Source organism: Lampetra fluviatilis, chromosome 4, assembly GCF_964198595.1.
Source record: "Lampetra fluviatilis chromosome 4, kcLamFluv1.1, whole genome shotgun sequence".
Classification (NCBI taxonomy): domain Eukaryota; kingdom Metazoa; phylum Chordata; class Hyperoartia; order Petromyzontiformes; family Petromyzontidae; genus Lampetra; species Lampetra fluviatilis.
The window spans coordinates 887175-907235 of record NC_136278.1 but is presented as its reverse complement, the minus strand read 5'-3'; the positions used below and the strand labels follow the sequence as shown (position 1 = coordinate 907235).

General features: G+C 54.4%; 3 protein-coding genes and 1 non-coding gene across 4 annotated transcripts; 2 read left to right on the top strand and 2 right to left on the bottom strand.

The window, feature by feature from the left end:
* Nucleotides 1-94: 94 nt before the first annotated feature.
* On the bottom strand, nt 95-5032 carry LOC144931445 (uncharacterized). The gene is made up of 3 exons (XM_078855273.1): nt 4746-5032; nt 2256-2951; nt 95-282 (listed from the first exon to the last, which is right to left on the bottom strand). Exons 1-2 carry the CDS (start codon nt 4783-4785, stop codon nt 2392-2394), a joined length of 600 nt encoding a protein of 199 aa, XP_078711399.1. The 5' UTR covers nt 4786-5032; the 3' UTR covers nt 95-282; nt 2256-2391.
* On the bottom strand, nt 1385-1581 carry LOC144931874 (small nucleolar RNA SNORA74). Its single transcript, XR_013636677.1, has one exon. It is a non-coding gene; the product is annotated as a small nucleolar RNA SNORA74 (small nucleolar RNA).
* An 86-nt stretch (nt 5033-5118) lies between the features above and the next one.
* On the top strand, nt 5119-9029 carry EXOSC1 (exosome component 1). Its single transcript, XM_078855046.1, has 8 exons — nt 5119-5161; nt 5988-6106; nt 6915-6989; nt 7124-7212; nt 7325-7358; nt 7499-7549; nt 8007-8088; nt 8539-9029. The coding sequence occupies exons 1-8, from the start codon at nt 5134-5136 to the stop codon at nt 8643-8645; spliced, it is 585 nt and encodes a 194-aa protein (XP_078711172.1). The 5' UTR covers nt 5119-5133; the 3' UTR covers nt 8646-9029.
* A 1904-nt stretch (nt 9030-10933) lies between these two features.
* On the top strand, nt 10934-19109 carry UBTD2 (ubiquitin domain containing 2). Its single transcript, XM_078855272.1, has 4 exons — nt 10934-11688; nt 14034-14270; nt 16013-16134; nt 17414-19109. The coding sequence occupies exons 1-4, from the start codon at nt 11619-11621 to the stop codon at nt 17708-17710; spliced, it is 726 nt and encodes a 241-aa protein (XP_078711398.1). The 5' UTR covers nt 10934-11618; the 3' UTR covers nt 17711-19109.
* The last annotated feature ends 952 nt before the right edge of the window (nt 19110-20061 follow it).

The window sequence follows — 20061 nt, the reverse complement described above, 5'->3', positions numbered from 1 at the left end:
CAACCCCTACCCTAAACTGTAATAAATATCACACCACCACTCCCTGCTCTTGTGACTTAATCAGCACTCCACAACACTCAGGGCCAGACAGAACTTCACAAAAATCGGCTTTATTGAAACCAAAACTCAGGCTCTTGTAAAATGTCTCATTCCTCAAGTTTGTACTGTTACCATATCATTTGCATAAATCGTAGATAATCTAATCAATGCAGAAACTTCAATAATAAATCCTTTGGACCCAGCAGCCACAGGGGTAGTGGGGGTTTCCTTCCCCTCCATCACCTGCAACACAGGAGCAGAAACAACTTGTGGGACATTGCCTTCAGTTTACTTATTCTACACAAGAAAGGTCAAGTTAAACTGAAACCTAATATGAAGCTAGATTGTTTATCAGCATTGATTTCAGCCAAGCCTGACAGGACAATGAATACCAATACCAGACCTTTGGTTTCTTTCAATCTGGAAGTTACACTCCCAGAAGGCAAGTGCAGCACATTTTCTGTAAGCTCATGGCTGCGTGTTCCCCTTGGTACACGTTCAAGAATCAATGTTTTTCAATTGGAGAACTTAATGTGATTACCTTGTTCCACCAGGAAAATCCCTTATGGTGAGCATCTCGTTTGCAAGGTCCAGCCTATACCTAGCGAACAAGCAATATTTACACGTGTCCAGACTGCTTGTGTTTATTGCATTTCAAGGGCCCACAGCTTTAGGGTTAGGCCTGTGGAAATTGCATGTTATACGTAAACAAGACAGCGAATTGTAGCAGTTATCACCCTGAGCTACAAACCCCGCAACCCGAGTTCAATTCCCACTCACGGCAACGATTATCTGAACCGGTCATGGGCCTCCACCTAGGTCGACTCGGCCTCAAATTAGTACCTGGTGCAGTGTAAATATCCCCACTGGGGAGACAAAGGCGGCTGGGCGGTGCCAGTTACCCACCCCCTAGAGTACAGTTCCAGGCCTTAATAGGTGCTCGCCAACAGCACTTGCCCCAACAGTCTGTTAAGTTTCGATTTAAAGCTTTCAAGACTGCAGAGATTCATCTTCTTGGTTCTTTCGGTAAAGTCATGTAGAAGGGAAATAATAAAATTTAATTCTCACGACGTTTCAGCCACAACACAAGCAGCCGTCCTCAGGTGAAGAACGGGGCTGTCGGAAAGACAGCGTCCGAATGAACATCACCAAGCTTGGCAGCGTATATTTAAGCTGGGTTAGAGCACCTTGACAAAGGAATTTGCATGGAAAATTAATTTTCCATATGCTAAATTCGTGAGAATTTTATTTTATTATGTTTTATTTTTATTATTTCCCTTCTACGTGACTTTACCAAAAGAACCAAGAAGATGAGTGTTAAGTCCACAGGATGTCATCACGTGGTTTTGTAGGCGCGCTGACTAGGGCGGGGCCGACGGCGCAAGCCCCGCCCACTCTCGAGCAGGCCCCGCCCCCCTGCCCCCCACTGCCCCCGCGTCAAGACGACGAGAGGGAGCGGGGGAGCCTTGGGGGGCCGTTGCTCTCCCAGCGGTGTAACGCCGAGCCAGGCACGGGAGCCCGGGCGGCTGACTAACCACTGGGTTACACACGCAGCACACCGTGCCGTGTATATTGTATACAGTATACACATTGCATTGTGTACAGTATAGTGTTGTGTATATTGGACGCCACGATGACGAGATGTTACCTCGCCTGGTATACAGGTGATCGTGGGTTCGATTTCGATCCTGACGCCAGCATTTTGGGAGCTTACATGGCGCTGCAGACTTGTTTGCACGCTCTCGCCGTGGTGGCATGGGTTTTCCCCTCCACATTTAGAATCAACATCACGCGTTTAAGAGTATTTGGCTGCTAAAGATGTCCACAAGATAAGCAAACTTCTTTGAGATTAACAAACTCAGCGGGCCTTACCTGCTAAACAAAAATAGTTGATCGAGATTCTCGCAGACCACTTTGGTTACACAACTGTGCACGTCTGTCGACTGAATAAAGGACTCGACAATTGCGCAGAGCTGACCGCTAGGTGCTCCACTGACCGTCCAATAATGGTGGCATGACTGGTTCAGTCACGGTGCTCAATGGCCCTCGACTGACCCCTACCTCTGTACGGATTTAACAATGAACCTGGATGATATTGGTCGCAAAAGCCGACGTGTTAAATCGACCCGGCTGGTTGTCCACTGGCCCCATCACGGACAATTGGAGCTCATCCGTGGCTCTAAATGGGCTCCACCCAGACTCCACGGCACGCTTACCTCTTCCCCGACTCCTGCTGGTTTCAGCTCTCGGCCCGCCAATCCTTGTCCACCCCTCTCCTCCGCTCGCTCACGGCTGGATGGATGAGATGTCAGATGTCTGGAGTTTGTCTCTCAACGATGGCCGATCACACATCTAGACGCCGAGTCCCTTGGCGCCACCGGCACCATCACCGCCATCGTCGGCCGCCACTCCCGGAGCCGCTGTGTTCGGGTCGAGCCGGCTCTGGGGCGACCCGCTGTCCGAGACCGGCAGCTGCCTCTGCTGGTCCTCCTGCTGCCGCACCTCCCCCCCCTGCTGCCACCGCAGGTCCTTCTTGATGTGGTCCTTCATGGTGGACCGCGGCACCCCGAGCTCGGCAGAGCGCTTCCGCGTGGACTTGGCGGGGTAGCGGCGCACCGACTCGGCCACGGCGGCGCACGTGGCGCGGCGCGTCGAGGCGCGGCCGCAGCGAGGCAGGTCGCGCACCGAGCCCGTGGCGAACGTCTTGCGCTCCCACTTGAGCAGCGACGCCTTGGTGGGCGCCGCCTCGCGACCGAAGCGCGCCACGAAGCGGTCGCGCAGGCCCGCGAGGGTGTCGCCCGTGTGGCGGCGCTCGTGCACCCACACGCTGGCCACGAGGCGCTCCTCCACGCTGTAGGTGCTCGTGTCCACGGCGGCGGTCGCGTTGGCCACACCCTCCTCCTCCTCTTTACCTGCGATGTGAAACGTTACAAAGATAAACAGTATGCAGTGTAACGCGCGTACACCAAACTGGGTGGAACCGGGACGGAGGGGAAGAGCTAGCAGAGAATGAATGGCTTGACGACAAAGATTGGTGCCAGAAAGACGGGCGTATTCCCACAGGACTAAATGAAAATTGGTTAAATGTGCAGTGGACGCCTACGGGGCTATCTACCCATTGATCGCGATGCTCGTGGACTTTCGCGACTAAAGATTATGATTTATACTTGAGCGTTTTTTTTTGGGGGGGGGGGGGTCAGATCGTGGAAATAAAGTGTCGGCAGCGCTCAAACACCCGACACTTAATGGCGCGTGAACGTGACCAAGTTATATTCTTGGTGCTTTCGGTAAAGTAACGTAGAAGGGAAATAATAAAGCAATAAAATTATCACGTTTCGATTGCAACACAAGCAATCATCATCAGGTGTGAAAAAGCCACAGCAATACATTTAAAAAAGTGGCGTTTTTTTTTCAAATTTTCTTGCTGTGGTTTTCACACCTGATGATTGCTCGTGTTGCAATCCAAACGTCGTGATAATTTTATTTTACGTGACTTTACCGAAAATACCAAGAATAACACATTCCTGCGGAGGGAGCTGGTAGGAACGTTGGGTTGCTCGGTCATTGGCCAGGGTCAACGGCGGCGTGGTGTATTCCGCAAATATGCCCGACTGTGAGGGCGGGCACAAGCCGGCGTGAGTAGGTTAAACGTTGAGTTTTATAAGGGCACCACGGGGTGACCAGCCCCTCCCCACCCAGCCCCTCCCCACCCAGCCCCTCCCCACCCAGCCCCTCCCCACCCAGCCCCTCCCCACCCAGCCCCTCCCCACCCAGCCCCTCCCCACCCAGCCCCTCCCCACCCAGCCCCTCCCCACCCAGCCCCTCCCCACCCAGCCCCTCCCCACCCAGCCCCTCCCCACCCAGCCCCTCCCCACCCAGCCCCTCCCTGCACGACGGACGGACACAATAATCCCCTGTGGGCTGGTGTAACCAGGAGGTTCCTACCAGTATGAATCCCTGCAATCACGAAAGCTTTAAATCGAAAAATGTGACAAAGTTAATTACTGCTTCAGCAGCACCACCTAATATTGGGGGAGTAATCTTACTTTCCAACACACCGGTGAGCTGAAAATTAATATTCTCACGTTGGTTCGCTTGACTTTAATTAGCCGTCGGATGGGGGGTTTACACTCGACTCGGATGAGACCAAACTACGCTTTTTTATTGCCAAATGTATGGGCATTGCCCGAAACGTCGTTTTATATTGGGACCCAATCAGGTATCCACGTAAATTAACTCGGGGCTACACGTGGGCCAACCCGGGTCTCCACGTGGGCCAATGCCAACCCGGGTCTCCACGTGGGCCAAGGCCAACCCGGGTCTCCACGTGGGCCAACCCGGGTCTCCACGTGGGCCAAGGCCAACCCGGGTCTCCACGTGGGCCTACCAGGGTCTCCACGTGGGCCAACCCGGGTCTCCACGTGGGCCAACCCGGGTCTCCACGTGGGCCTACCAGGGTCTCCACGTGGGCCTACCAGGGTCTCCACGTGGGCCTACCAGGGTCTCCACGTGGGCCAACCCGGGTCTCCACGTGGGCCTACCCGGGTCTCCACGTGGGCCTACCCGGGTCTCCACGTGGGCCAAGGCCAACCCGGGTCTCCACGTGGGCCAACCCGGGTCTCCACGTGGGCCAACCCGGGCTTCCGGTGGTTCCACTCAACCCTGGCTAACAAGCGACTCAATTCTAGCTCCACAAAACAACTCACCCTTGGCTCCTCGTGGCTGCATCTTGGCTCCGCGCGGCATCGTCCTCAATCACTCTAATTTATTTGAAAAACAAAAGACATTTTATCACAAATGTGGCCCCTGATCACTTCCCGCGGTTGCTGGGCGAGCGCCTACGTGCGGGATAGGGGGGCGAAGCTGCCCGGGCGACGAGGATGGACGCGGATGGTGGAGCCAGATCCGCCCCGCCACGAACTCAACCGCACCGCGCCATCTTCTCCCCGCTCGCTTCCTCCCGCAGCGCCCACTCCCCTAAATAGGATTCCACGCCGGTGACGTCATTCTCAAGTCCGACCAATCAGCTGCGCGGTCTTTGGGCGGGACGCTGACCAATTAGATCGCTCGTTTGTTCGAGGTGGCCGTTTCAACATGGCGGCCCCCAGGGCGTGCATACCAGGTGTGTTGTACCGCGTGAATTGCTTTTGAGAGCGATTTGCTCGCTCCACTGCTGGATGAATTCCCCTGTACGCCGTGTCGGTCGTGGGCGTTGTTTGACCGTGTTCCGCTATGTTACTCGGTGCGGATTTGGTCAAAGGGAGGCCCAGGTAACGGTTCAGATATCAATCGCCAGTGGTGTTCGCCTTGGCCCAGGCATCGAATCACGGCCGAGTTAACAGCGCAGTGCGCCACCACCCCCGACACGATGACAATTACTCAACGCGATTTAATACACGTAACATTGTACGGCGGGCGTGGTGGCGTAGTGGTAAGCAGACTGCATCTGAAACCCGGCGAAATTGAGTCCCTAGCCGAGCGTCAGTGGCGAGTGTAGCAGCTGAACCGGTTCTGGGCCTACCCTGCACCACCAATCAGCAGCGTGGTGGTGAGGGGAACACACAACCCCGTGACCGACACGGCGAGCAGGGAGAGGCCTTCATCAGTGGATTGAAGAAGGGTCGTGAATTAAACTTGTAATTGTTTTGATTATACAATAAAGTAGTATAAATATGCATCATTGTAGACTTAAACGATTATATATATACACTGTAAGTATACTCCCGCCAAATTCGCGCAGAATAACATTAAAGCGCTTCTCTCGCATCTACACAACTGCGTTGGTCTCGGGCTGTTCAATGCCAGTGTTATCATTTAATGAGAAGAAACTTTACTTTAACATTACCATGATATCGATTTCGTGCTATGTGTGACGTGATGCATACAGCTCAGAGCAGTTTGAGTGAAACGCGTTAAGTCACATCACTTGTGCCGTGTATCCCATCCAGGTGAGCGCCTGTGCAGCGCGGAGGAGTGCAGGGAGGGCAGTGGCACCTACTCCCGCCACGGGTACCTTTTCGCGTCCTTGGCTGGGTATGGGCGGCGACGAACCGATGATTGTGGCTTGGTAAGTGGCAGTTTCGGCTAAGACCAGTGCCGAGTGACTTCTCTATTTTATTTGTGTTTTCAGCAAGAGTGCAACAATTAAATGCACCGGAGCATATACAGTTACACAAACCGATACTCGAAAAGGTGGTAGAGATGTGCACTGACTGTGACCTGCAAAGTGGGGACCAGGATGGGGGGAAAAGGAAAAGAGAGATATATATATAAACTGGTCTTGGTTTTTTTTCACCAACCCACACTGACCAGGGTGGCAAATGAGGGTCAAACAACTCCCATGACTTGGTGTGGGGAGGCCTTAATTCAGTAGTGGATTGACAAAAGAACTTTAAATTATGTTTTTCATTTACACAAACAACCTTTATCCTCTATTCCAACAGCCCAATAGGACCCAAAACAAGCCTCTAGCTTTCTACTAAAAAAATCCGTTGACACCAAATCCTTCGTTCAATGCGGGGCTGTTTCAGCCAAGAGCTAGACAAGAGTGAGTGAGTAGGTAGTGAGAGTGAGTTAGTGGGGAGAGAGAAGACCACACGTGAATAGTGAGAGAACCCTTGCCAATTCCCGGCACTTGCTTAACTCGCTCATCTTTTGGCGGAAAGTGTGCCTCGTATCATTCCCTATGCCGACGACTCAGCCTCACATGGAGGTCTGGCATCCTTATGATAAAAACTCGGGGTGCGGTTGTGATGGACGCCACATGCTGGCCGCAGCCTGCCACACACCCCTCGCCTGCACTCAGCGGAGAGCGCACGAAGGGGGAGCAGGCCGGGGTCCTGACGATGTTGACCGAGGTGGTGATGTCTCCACAGCTGCCGGTGATGGAGGTGGTGCGCGACACGAACACGCAGCTCGTTCCTGAGATCGGCGTCGTCGTTACGGGAAAGGTCAGCTCCGACTCGGCATGGCGGTGGTGGTGATGATGGTAGTGGTACGGATGTGGTGGCCATGGTGGAGTGTTATAACCCTAACCATGCTTATCTTAACCCCTGTACCCTCCTCCTGATTCCCCCGTGTCCAGATCAGCAGCATTAACCCTCGATTTGCCCGGTGCCAGATCCTCTTTGTGGGGTCTACCCCTCTTAAGGGCATCTTCCGGGGGACCATCCGGTGAGTGTCTCCTCAGCGGCCCTGGCACCCACTGAAAAGCATGCTTGAGTCGGTCACACGGAGCCACCCACTGCAATGACCGACATCCCTCGATGTTTTTTTTTGTTTCAAGGAAAGAAGACGTTCGAGCGACGGAAAAAGACAAGGTACAGGCGGCCGTCGCCGAGCTCCGTCGCGGTGGCACATGGGGTCACAGGGTCACCTGGTCACCTCACTTGAGCGATTAAAGAACAATGTTCTCCACGTGATCTGCCAACCTTACCTAACTTTGATCTTGTTGATGCAGGTGGAAATCTACAAATCCTTTCGGCCCGGAGACATCGTCCTAGCACGGGTGGTATCCTTGAAGCGCCATGCGTTTTGTCAGCGCATCAGATTTACGTCGCTGTAGTTCTAGATGAGACTCAATCATGTTTTTTTATTATCTGCTTGCAATGACTCTTATGTTTTGGTAAAAAAAGTGATATCCAGAAGCCGATATCACAACCACCTCTGAGATGCCTTCAAGTGCCTTCTGAGCCATAAATATAACAGGCCTTTCCCACCTATACTGCTTACAGGGAGTAATTCCATCATTTCAAACTGATGTTTTTTAATGCTCGGAGCTGAAATTTAGCCAACTTTCATGTGATGTTTATTGTGCAGTCATTGGTGACTGGGCTCAGACCATCAACTCACTGCACTTGAGATCCCGGTTTAATCAGAGGCAGTTGTAAACCCGGACTCGAACCCAGGTTCTCGGTGGTGATGTTCACGACGTTGTTCGTTCCCTGACTCGGCGGAACTGACTCAAGATCTCACTGGGCGACTCGCAATCCTACTTGCTGAGCACTGCCGAGAACGAGCTGGGGGTGGTAGTGGGGCACAGCGAGGCAGGTGAGGTCATGGCACACGCGCTCGCATACGGCATACAGACCACGCTATACTATACAGAGACTAAGGTCCCCCTTATAGCCTCAACGGGTTCTTGGCAAAAGTGCCGTTAGCGAACACTTATGAAGGCCAACACGTATCACGAGGGGGTCGTGAGGCTAGCAAAACGCCCGGCTGCCTTTGTTTCCTCAGTGGTGATATTTATACACCATGCCAAGTGCTATTTAAGGCTGAATCGACCTGAGGCTCAGGACCATGTCAGACTTTCATCACTGATGTCGGCCATAATTGGGATTCAAACTTGGTTGCCTGGTTCTTCGTGCGGCGTGCAAACCACGGCACTGCCACTCCCATATGACACTCGCACACAATCGCTGTAAAGATGGACATAACATACCACCTGATTTAACATCTGCAACTCTGACCCTGGTGACCTGACCCAACCTCTTCTAGGAGCGCAAATGGTGCCGATCAGCTGGTGCGAGATGCAGTGCCCCAAGACGCACGCGAAGGAGTACCGCAAGGTGGCACGCGTGCAGCCCGAGTACCTGCAGACATGACCACATCGGCACTGGCAGCACACCAGCATCACAGGCACCCCAGTGCAGCCACACCAGCTATGCAAGCACACACACCAGCGCTAGCACACACACAAGCACCACGCCCACACCAACCAACATCAATAACAGCTGCCATTGGCCACTCAATGATGGTGATGTCCCAAGAGTACCTGTGCCAGGCTAAGTACACCCACAGCCCTACCAGCAGCGCAGGAGCAACAGCCACCATTCGCCACAAAGTGGTGGTGACGTCAAGATAGCATTCGTCCCAGGCGAGCTGTACTTTGCTGCTACACAGCACAGGCACACACCAGCACACCCACAAGAGCACACTGGCTCACACCTTAGTGAATACCAACACGTTTACAGTCATTGATTTTTTTTTATCTGTTAAATAAACATGATTCGATTGTTGGCCTGTCTTACATGTGAATCCATATCTCTCTTGCATAGTTTCGTGCTGTGAAGGGCAATTGCCTGAAACGTCTTCCATTATATACTTGTTCTCCTTATGGCAGTATTACGGAGGAAAGGATTTGTTTGTTACGTGTAAATGGCAAATATTGGGAGACCCTGGTTGTGGAAAAGGGAGAGGGGTTGAGTGTGGGGAGCGACGTTGCACGCGAGTATTGATGCCAGGAGCGATGGTCATAATGATGACAGTTTTACCACCACCACGACAACCGTCGTTTTGCATACCACGTATATCTTGCAAAAGAGCGTGCAGATCAATTGGTTAAAATCTGATTCTAAAGTTCATGTATCTTATCACACCCCGTCAGAAGGCCCTCATCCAGCAGTGGCTTGACACGATGGCTGTGCACGTGTACGTTGCACGTCTTACCCTGCCCGGGCGTCCTTTCTCCATGGCAGCCCCCTGACCGTCTGGAATGTGGCCACCATCATCCCGATGCTGCTGCACCTTCATAGCGGCGGCAGCAGCAACCTCGTTCACTTTTTCCCCGACTTATCGGAGACACTTAAAGGTCCGCCAACCTCTTCCCCCTAAGAGTCGCAGTAATTTGTTGGCGGAAAGTAAAACCACGCACGTGAACCGTTGCGATCATTGGCACCATTAATATTAAATAATTGCTGCTGTGGAGAAATGTGGTTACTGGAATAGGTTATTCTAAATAAGTAAATTGTTATTTTGTCTCGTGTAAAGTTTCGTGTCGACCAAGACCACTATCAAACACAACAGGGCCCTTGCCTGTCCAATCTGGCAGTTCAGCATTGAAGTGAAGCCGACTGCTGATGAGGCACCAAAGGTTGCAACCGGTCCACTGCGTTGAACCAATGCTGCTGAAATTATGCACTCTCCCCAGAAGGCCGTGGCTGATGGGATGTGTTAAAAAAAGTTATATTTTATGTGGACATACGAGTGAAGGAAGCGACTTGTCTGTTATTTTATGACATTCTAGGTTCAGTTTTTTAAATAATCCGAATATTTAAACTGGAGGAATTCGATGAGCTATTAAGCTCTATTTCAAAGATGTCCAATCCACCTGAGAAGCGTTCTTAGAATGTGCTCACTACATCAGCTTTGCAAACCTGACAATCTTATCGGGTGGTAGAGGGTTCACAACGTGTCGCATAAAATCAAAAACACGTGGCCTCGCCCAGAAACAAAGGGATTTGGTGACGCTGCGTTGGCGGGCGTGCACAGCCAACAGCACCAACTCGACAGAACAGGCGCCGTCTCAGGTAATTTGGCCTCTTTACAGCACACTGATTTAGCTTACCTGTGAACCCATTGTATCAGTGTCCTGCCGTATTACACACCAATTCAGACCTTACTGGTCACCCCGTGCCCTGATAAATCTCAACGTTCATCCTACAAAGGCCCATCACAAGGGAGAAACACAAAAAATAACACTTTTGTTGTTGCCTGCATTGAAACGGCTGTACGCCGCATGGAGTATGAAAAGTCAAAATCCCTGAACAAGAATACGGAGTAAACCGCATGGGTTGACAGCGATAAATTAAAGATGAAGACTGCCCTTGTTTACACCATGGGTCCTCATGAGAATTACATTCAATAGTGAATAGTTACCAACTGGTATGGATTCACGTGTTAGTCACTCGCAGGATCAACATAACAGGCGACGTTTCGGGCAGTGCCCCTTTCACACATAAGTCCACGAATGCGAATCTTTCGTAGTTGAACCCTAAGAAGCCGCACGAGGGTTGGGATGGGGGCGGAGTCTGCGCGGCCTCGCGCGTGTCAGCCCGAGGCGGAAGTGTCGTCACGACCCCCGCGCACGTGCCCGTGACGTCACACACAACCCCCCTCGTGACCCCGCCCCCCCCGGGGGCTCGCGGCGCCCGAGTGCAAAACAGAAGGGGGGCAAGGCCGCTCGGTTTGGTAGGCAGTGAGAGAGGGGCAAGGCCGCTGGGTTTGAGAGGCAGAGGCAGTGAGAGGGGCAAGGCCGCTGGCTTTGAGAGGCAGTGAGAGAGGGGCAAGGCCGCTGGGTTTGAGAGGCAGCGAGAGAGGGGCAAGGCCGCTGGGCTCGGTAGACAGGCAGTGAGAGAGGGGCAAGGCCGCTGGGTTCGAGAGCCAGGGAGAGAGGGGCAAGGCCGCTGGGTTTGAGAGGCAGTGAGAGAGGGGCAAGGCCGCTGGGCTCGGTAGACAGGCAGTGAGAGAGGGGCAAGGCCGCTGGGTTTGAGAGCCAGGGAGAGGGGGCAAGGCTGCGGGGTTTTATAGGCACGGCGAGCTATAAGGGGCAATGCTGTGGTGCTGTATAGGCAGAGCCAGGAAGAGGGGGCAAGGCTCTTAGTTGCCGGGCAAGGCTCTGAGAGACGGCGAGAGACGGCGGGGACAGGAGGCAAGGCTGGGGGATACGGGGCAAGATCCAGGAGTAGGGGGGCCACGGGACCTGGACTCGACTGAGCGTTGCGGCTGAGAGAAAAGGAACGCGGGGGGCACGGCTCGTGCGAGAAGGGCACGGCTCGGGGGCACGGCCACACTGCCCCATGGGAGGCTGCGTGGGCAGCCGGCACGGGTCCTCGGGCAGCCTCAACGAGAACTCGGACGGCGCGGGAGGTGAGTGAGGGAGGGGTCCTGGGACCCCTGTGTGAGGGGCTGGGGGGAGACCCCCGTTAAGAGAGGGCATTAATGGGGGGGCACCAATACCCCCGTACCCCCTTCCGCGGTGTAGCCCCCCCCCCTCCCGAGTGAGATGAGACAGAGAGCGGCCATCGAAGGTGTCGGGTTCCCGCTGGGCCAGCAGCAGCAGCAGCTGCGGGATGTCTCCGCAGGAAGGAAGCGATGGCTGGCGGCGGGGAGGTGCTCGTCGCTGGCAGCATTGTGCGCGTGGTGACCTCATGGGCTTGTCTCCCCCCATTGTCTCCCCCATTGTCTCCACAGCCACTCCGAATGGGGGGGTGGTGGACACTGCTGTTGGGCTTTTTTTTGGGGGGGCGCTGCTTGTGGGGGTCCGGGGGGGGGGGGGCGGCGGTGGCAGCCAACCGGGGTAGGGGGGGGCTCTGTCCCCCAGCCCCTCGGTCAGGGTTAATGGCAGGAGGGCGGGAGCCCAGTTCAAGGGGGTCAGGGGGGGGGGTCACCCCCTTTACACTGCCCCTCACACTGCCCATAGCCATGCCCGTCACACTGCCCCCTGTCTCTTATTACACTGCCCATTACCGAGTGATTGCTGCTCATTGGATTTCTCTGGGTATTACTCGTCCTCGCCACACAAATGTGTAATTTCCACTTACTGGCTCTGCACAACAACGATAACGTAATTAGTTGTTTTCTCTCGGAATGTCTCGCCGAGTCTCAAGACGACTTTAAGGAGGGCGCTGTTACTCCATTGGAGATGTTTGCCAATGAACACGAGGCGAGTGGTGGTAGCGCAGTGGTGGCACTCGTGTCTCACAGAAAGAACGTCCTGGGTTCGATTACCGACCCGGGCGCCCCTCTCTGGAGTTTGTATGTCTCCCCCTGTTCTGCGGAGTGTGCGAGTGGGTGAGAGCATGAGTGAGTGTGTGTGGGAGTGAGATAGTAAGATGATGAGTGAGTGTGTGTGGGAGTGAGATAATGTGAGCGAGACCGCTGTTCTGCATAGTGTGTGAGCGAGTGAACGCGCGCGTGTGTGAATGTGAGCGTGTTGAGAGTGTGTGAGCGAGTGGGTGTATGGGTTCTCCGATTTCCGACCATAACTAAAACACCCACAACAATGTAACTGGCATTGGCCAAAACCACATCCCAATGATTGAAAATTACATCCAGATTACTAAATTGGGATCACACACTCACACATAGCAACACCCGCTGTCTACAGCGATAACTTGGTAGAATCCTTCTGAAAAGTTTTCTTGTAAACAAGCGTAATAATTCATCTAAAAAGGAGAACCCGGAGGAGATCCACCACGGGAGGTGTGGAAAGGAGTGTTGTCCGGAGGCCTAGAAGGGTGGTTTGACCCCTTCCCGGGCCCCGTGTCTCAATAATTAATCCGCGGATTAATTCATCCGGCTTTGAGGCAGAGAGAAAATCCTGCTTAGGGCAGGGAGATGGGGGCAGGGGTGGGAGGGTGCTGGCCGGTGATGGTGTGTGTATGATGGCTGCTGGGTCATGAAGCCCGCATGCCCAACCACCGCATGTCCAAGCAGCTTCTGTTTGGCCGGATAGAGGGGGCTAAACTGGTACGACACGGTCTGGAGAAGAGATGGACTGACGCGGTACGGGAGAATATGGAGCTGAGTGGACTTTCCGAAGACTGGTACCAGCGGTGTCAAGATCAGCCTCCATTGAGGAGGCTCGTGAAGGACGCTACTGGTTGGAGGTAGTGGCCCTCCAATAACAACAGGGAGCAGAGGAGCGACGCTTACAAAAATGAGCAGAGCTCCGGGTGGCTAAAATGCAGTAAGTTGGCACGGTAGGGGGTACAGCTTGTGCATCTGCCAGTCATCTCAGTCAGTCAGCACATAGCACCTGGGTCTGCCCCGAGACCTCCTGTCAGCGAGTCTTCGACACTTCACGTGGCCTCAAAGTGCACCTGGCCTGGCACAGACGCTGTGGTCACGTCACCCTCAGTGGCTAATGACGGGTATTGGTGAATGTGTGATGGCGATGATGACGATGGTGATGTATGACTGTGATGATCAGTCACACGTTATGACTTGTCTACGTGTGTTCGTGTAGAATGCGGTGCGATGTCCGATGCTTCGCTCCGTGTGCTGGGAGCTTCTCGAATTCGGTTCAATTCTTGAAGAAGCTCCCAAGCACGTAGAGCAAAAACGTGGGACACTATCCCCAACAACGCCGCGAGACTTGGGAACCTCTCGACGTCTGCGAGTTCATCGACGTGGGACGCGAGGAGCGGACGGTGCGCGATGACGAGCGTCGGCACGTCATGTCGGCCCCCCGCCATTGTCCCCACCCGCAGTGGCGCTGGGCCGGAACCAGCCGCTGCGCAAAGAGCGCCCCAAATGGAAGAGCGAGTTCCCCATGACGGCGGGGCAGCTGCGTAGCAAGCGCGACGAGTTCTGGGACACGGCGCCGGCCTTCGAGGGCCGCAAGGAGATCTGGGACGCACTGCGCGCCGCAGCCTCCGCCTTCGAGGGTGGGGACCACCAGCTGGCGCAAGCCATCGTGGACGGCGCCAGCATCTCGCTGCCGCACGGTACGCATTCACGGGCGCGCAAACGAGCCGCGCTCGTTTGAACGATTCTCGCCGACCTCCCGGCGATTCGATTAGACGTCGCGGCGTGCGCGTGGCGACGAGGTCGATTCTCTGTTCCGCCGTTGGTACCACGAGTCCCGGTGAAATGGAGAAACGTGGGCAACATTGTTGCAAGGTATATTGTAACTGGAAACTTGCCTCGAATAACTCGAGCCTTTAGTTTGCTTCACGATCGCTGTGTCACATCTCAAAATATAAAATTGCAATAGTCAATCTGCTAAGAACGATGTTTTGTTCTCGTGGAAAATTATTTACTCAACCGCATAGTGCAAGAAGCTTTCCATGGCCGTGCCATTGGGTGCAGATACAATGGGAGGCTGATTGATGCCCCGGATGCGGTGAAGGGGTCGCTTCCCCCCCCTGACCAACACATATTGAGCGTACTGATGACCTGGTAGTTATCTCTCAGTTTGAGAAGGAGTCGGAGTGACTGCTGCTAAAGCTGGAGCGTGCGACAAAGCAGGTGGGGCCTTAACATCAGCCCCACCAAAACATGCACCTGCCTGGGAAATGTGTCATCTCACATTCCACTCCCTCAGCGCTCCATGAGTAAAGGGGCAGCTATGGAGAGAGTGCAAAGACCCCCCCCCCATACTTTGGCAGTGTACTCTTGACCAGCTCCAGTTTGGCAGCAGCGGTCTGACCAAATAAATCTGTCGGTATTATCTTTTCATCGGATGCGTCACACAGTGTGGAAACTGCCTGGCCTTTTCCCATACAAAGCTCCAGATCTCCTCGACCGCAGTTATGCACTCTCTTTTCTACGAGCCTTTTGCCTGCCCAAGTATTGCAGTAAATCTGAAACTTGCATGTGAAAAGCAGACCGCGACGTTGTATTCATTGCATCAATTGGCGTGCAATTTGTAAGGGCGCGGTGACACAGACCTGTTTCATTTAAAGGTTATCATCCCTTGTTCATCATGACGTCCTTTTTACTTTGATGTCTCAATGGCGCTACGGAGATCGCGTGACGTGAGGGTTCTGCCTTTGTAGTGAGGGTTGTGAGTTGACGCCGAGGAGGGGGGAGGAGGCGCCTCGGCCCCCCATGTGGAGTGACGTCACCCGCTAATTATTATGAATGGGGGGGTGTCTATTTGGAGGACGTCACCTTGTAATTATTATTGGGCTGTTCTATGTGGAGTGACGTCACCTGCTCATGATTATTAATGAGGGGGGGGTCCATGTGGAGGATGTAACCTGTTCATGATTATTAATGAGGGGGGGCTGGTCAATGTGGAGTGACGTCACGAGCGTTGCACACAGACATTCTTGGCTCATTATAGTAGGTAATAATAATGGGGGGGGTTGTCCATTTGCAGCACGTCACCTACTCATGAATATTAATGAGGGGGGCTGGTCGATGTGGAGTGACGTCACGAGCGTTCAGGATAGACATTCCTAGGTGATTATAGTAGGTATGCTTGCAAAATGACCAGCCAGGACTAACATCAGTGGCGAGTGATCTCTGAACCGGTCCCGGGCCGTTCCTCGACTTGCCCTGAATAAGAAACTGATTCGGTGTGTATACACCAGCATTGGAGAGACAAAGGCGTCCGGGCATGGCGCTCACCACACCCACCCCGTCGTGCACCACGCCGGCCTTCATAGGCGTTTGCCAGCAGCGCTCGGCCCGACGGTTTGCGTGAGCTACAGAGCGGGCGGGGTTTGTGTTGTCTGTGCAGGGTCCTTGACGGAGTGCTACGATGAGCTGGGCAACCGCTACCGCCTACCCGTCTATTGCCTGGCGCCCCCCGTGAACCTGGTGGAAGGGGGCGGCGGGGGCAACTCGGACGGAGACTCGCAGGTAGCGCACGACGGCGTCGGTGGCGCCAGCAACCCCCCCCCACCCAACGCGGCGACCCCACGTGCGGTCGCATCACACGGTCACCGTACGCGCGTCAGGAACGAGACGGGGATGCGTGTGCAAGAGTGAGACAGAATAATTGCGCACAGTACTCCCAGGGATGTTCCACAATTCGGGAAACTTCACAGATGTGTTTGTCGAGATATCACGATGATGATACATGCGGGTTCAATGTGAAGGTCATTATCTCCAGTTAATTAACTTTGAACCCCGACCTTGATTGAAACCCTAATCCTGATGCTATCCCTGTCCCTGGTTTGCCAAGCTGAGGTTCCATCATGGCCGGGTCCACTAGGGGGCGCTGTGATCACGGGAATTACACGTCACGGGATTTGCAGAAAATACAAGATCAAAGGGCTCGCATAATGCACATGCGTGTAATGTTCGTGGACTCAGTAATCCCCCCCCCCAACACTTTGCACAATATCACAAAAACGTGGTCAACACAATTCCAACACACCGGTTAGTGTTGTACTAATGACGAATTGGCCACGTTCTGTTTACGTGACAACCCTTACTAGTTGGCTGTGTCGGGTGGTGGCGGGTTTTAATGACACACATATTTACGCGATCTAACCCAAAAAAACCTCCATCATGGATCAAATACTTCACAGTCATCTCCTCTGGTTTATTCTTCACTGTATCACACAGGTGTGTGTGTGTGTGTGTCACACTAGATGGTGGGATAAATGTCGAGTTATTGATATATCCAACGAATGAGTTGTTTACCGTGTGGAAGGAGATGGAAGCACCTGGAGAACGGCCACATGTTGGGGACGACACGCTCTCCCATTCAGACGGGACGGATCCTATTACCCCACACTTTGCTGTGCCGCCTTCTCCTGGCGCTCCAGTTCACGGTACCTTCTCGATGCCCATGAAGGGAGTTTGGCAACACGTGTGCGATCCACCAACCCTCGCTGCTGCCTCCGCACTGCTGGATTACAGGCAGCCACGTGCGTGCTGGGTTTACCATCAGGACAGATCTTGGAGGTCGTTTGGTGTCGCCGGTGATCTGGCGGAGGACGGTGGGAGGCACTGGTAGCGAGGTGCGGCGGTGGCATCGGCGGCTTTGCCCACAGCGACCTCGTGACCTTGAACGTGGCGGGAACGTTTAGGAGCGTGAAACTCGCCATAGGTGCGCGTGCATTCGTGTGGGGACGATGGTAAATTCCACCCCCTAATACCGGATCTCCGCGCGCGGTTTTGCCGATTCCAGACCTCGGACGCCCAGTCGGCGCCGCCGCCGCCGCCCCCCGGCCAGGAGCTTCCCCTGCGCCTGCGCGTGTCGATGATGGGGCGCGACGTGCGGCTGGTGGCGCGCACCACCGACACGGTGCTGCAAGCCAAGCGCCGGCTGCAGGCGCTGGAGGGGCCCGAGCCGTCGAGCCAGCGCTGGTTCTACTCGGGGCGCCTGCTCGCCGACCGCACGCGCCTCGTGGACGCCCGCATTGCCAAGGACTTTGTGGTGCAGGTGGTGGTGACGCCGAGGGCCGACACGGGGAAGGACGACTGACCGGCTCGCTCGGCCACGAGAGGGCGCGATGAGAACTCTCGATCGACCTCGGGAGTCGCCCCGATCGCGTCACTCCATGGGATGGAACGAGCGAGGAGACGGGGGGGGAGTGGAAGAAGAGGAAGAGGAGGGAGATGGAGGGAGAGGGAGGAGGTGGATTGTAGGCCACTGCTTATTCCCTGGTTGTGCGACACGACCTCAACTTGACCTCCGTAATCCGTTACGCTGTCACAAGGAGGAGGATGGAGGTGGATCGCAGGCGAGACGGATGGAAGCCGTTGGACTTGGACGTGCGACCTTCCCCTTGGGCGAAGGCCGGACCTTCAGGACCTTGCGTCTCGGACTGCAGTGTGACCCCACTCCCCCTACCCCCTTTTCACATCTGGGGGTCCGCCTAGACAGTTCCCCCACCCCCTCGCACATCCCCGCCCCCGAGTGCTAGGACATATTTGAAGGAGGTTGGAGCTGTGTTTGTTCACCGATTTCCTCCTCCCGGTGTCGCCTGCGTTGGCGCCATCTGCAGCAGCAGCAGCAGCAACTCGGCCGCTGCCGCCATTCGCCACTAAGTGGCGGTGATGTCACTACAGAGATTGCGCCGGGCCTGGTGCACTTGTCAGGCTGTGCAAAATGGCGGAAGCTTTGCTGCCTGTTGCTGGAAACGGGCGCAGTGCACGCACACACGCAGTGAACAACAATAACAACAACAACACACCCGCACACACGCAGCGAACAACAACAACACCCGCACACACGCAGCGAACAACAACAACAACACACACGCAGCGAACAACAACAACACACCCGCACACACGCAGCGAACAACAAAAACAACACGCAGCGAACAACAACAACAACACACCCGCACACACACAATGAACAACAACACATCCGCACACACACAACAAACAACAACAACACCCTCACACACGCAATGAACAACAAAACATCCACACACACGCAACAAACAACAACACACCCTCACACACGCAGCAAACAACAAAACATCCGCACACGCAACGAACAACAAAACATCCGCACACACGCAATGAACAACAACAACACACGCACATGACAACAACACACCCGCGCACTCACACGCTCATACACTCCCACGATTGACACTCGTACACACACGCCCCCGCTCGCTCGCACGCGAACACACAAACCCGCCGCACACTCGCACAGCCCTTGGTCGTTCACACGCACACACGAACTCAAAGGTGGTGAGCTCGCTATGTGAAAGACGAAGACAATACAGACCCTTGGAGGCAATTGTTGTTGGCGAGCACCGATGAACGCCGACACATGCCAACAACATGCGCACAGATGTATAATTTCACTCGTTAAGGTCCTTGATTTCGTTGCTGCTGCTTGTAATTTATGTTCGTTAATGACAGAAAATAACAAACCGAGTGCGTTTGTACACTTGGGAGTCGTGCCGCCTGTGTTCTTACGGGGACGGGGGGGGGGCGGCGAGCTTCGGCGACTTGAACCCCTGCCACCCCGATCCAGCAAGGGGGTCCCCTCCCCCATCTCTTCCTGACCCCCAAGTACCCCTTAATCACGCGCAGGCCCGACCACCACCGCCCCCTTACCCAGATTCCAAGAAGAGTAAAATAGGAAGACTCATGAATCACGGCGCCTGCCTGCCGGACAAGGTGTGAGGGGTGTGAGGGTGTCGAGGGTGGTGATGGTGGTGAGGGGTGTCAGGCCGGGTGGGAAGGAGAGGAGCGAGGGTGGCTGCACGGCGGGCGGTATGTTGCTTACAAAGGAAGCTGGGTGAGAGGCTGAGTCGGTTGACTGGATGGCAGAGTGACTGGGTAGTTGGGTGGTTGGCTGGATGGCAGAGCGACTGGGTAGTTGGGTGGTTGGCTGGATGGCAGAGCGACTGGGTAGTTGGGTTGTTGGCTGGATGGCAGAGTGACTGGGTAGTTGGGTGGTTGGCTGGGTGTCTATAATTGCTGAAGTGGCAGTGTGGACGAGTGCGCGGTCGGATGACTGGGTGTGTTTGGTTGTGGTTGAGTGGTCGTGTGGTTGATTGGGCGGCTGCGTGGTTGAGTGTCTGTGTGGATTGGTGGCTGGGTGAGCAGCTTGCTCACTTGACTGAGTGAGTAGGTGCTCTGAGGATGATGGGATGGGTGGGAGAGTGGCTGCTTTGGTAACTAAAAGGATAACCAGGTGGGTAGGTGGCTGAATATCTGTGAATTGTTGGATTGGTCGCTATGTGAGTTGCTTGGTCATTGGATGGGTGTGTGGTGAAGTATTCTTGGACTGTGGCTGGATGAATAGTTGGGTGGATTAGTGGTTGGCTGAATAACTGGATTGATGAGTGAATTAATGGGTAGGTTTCT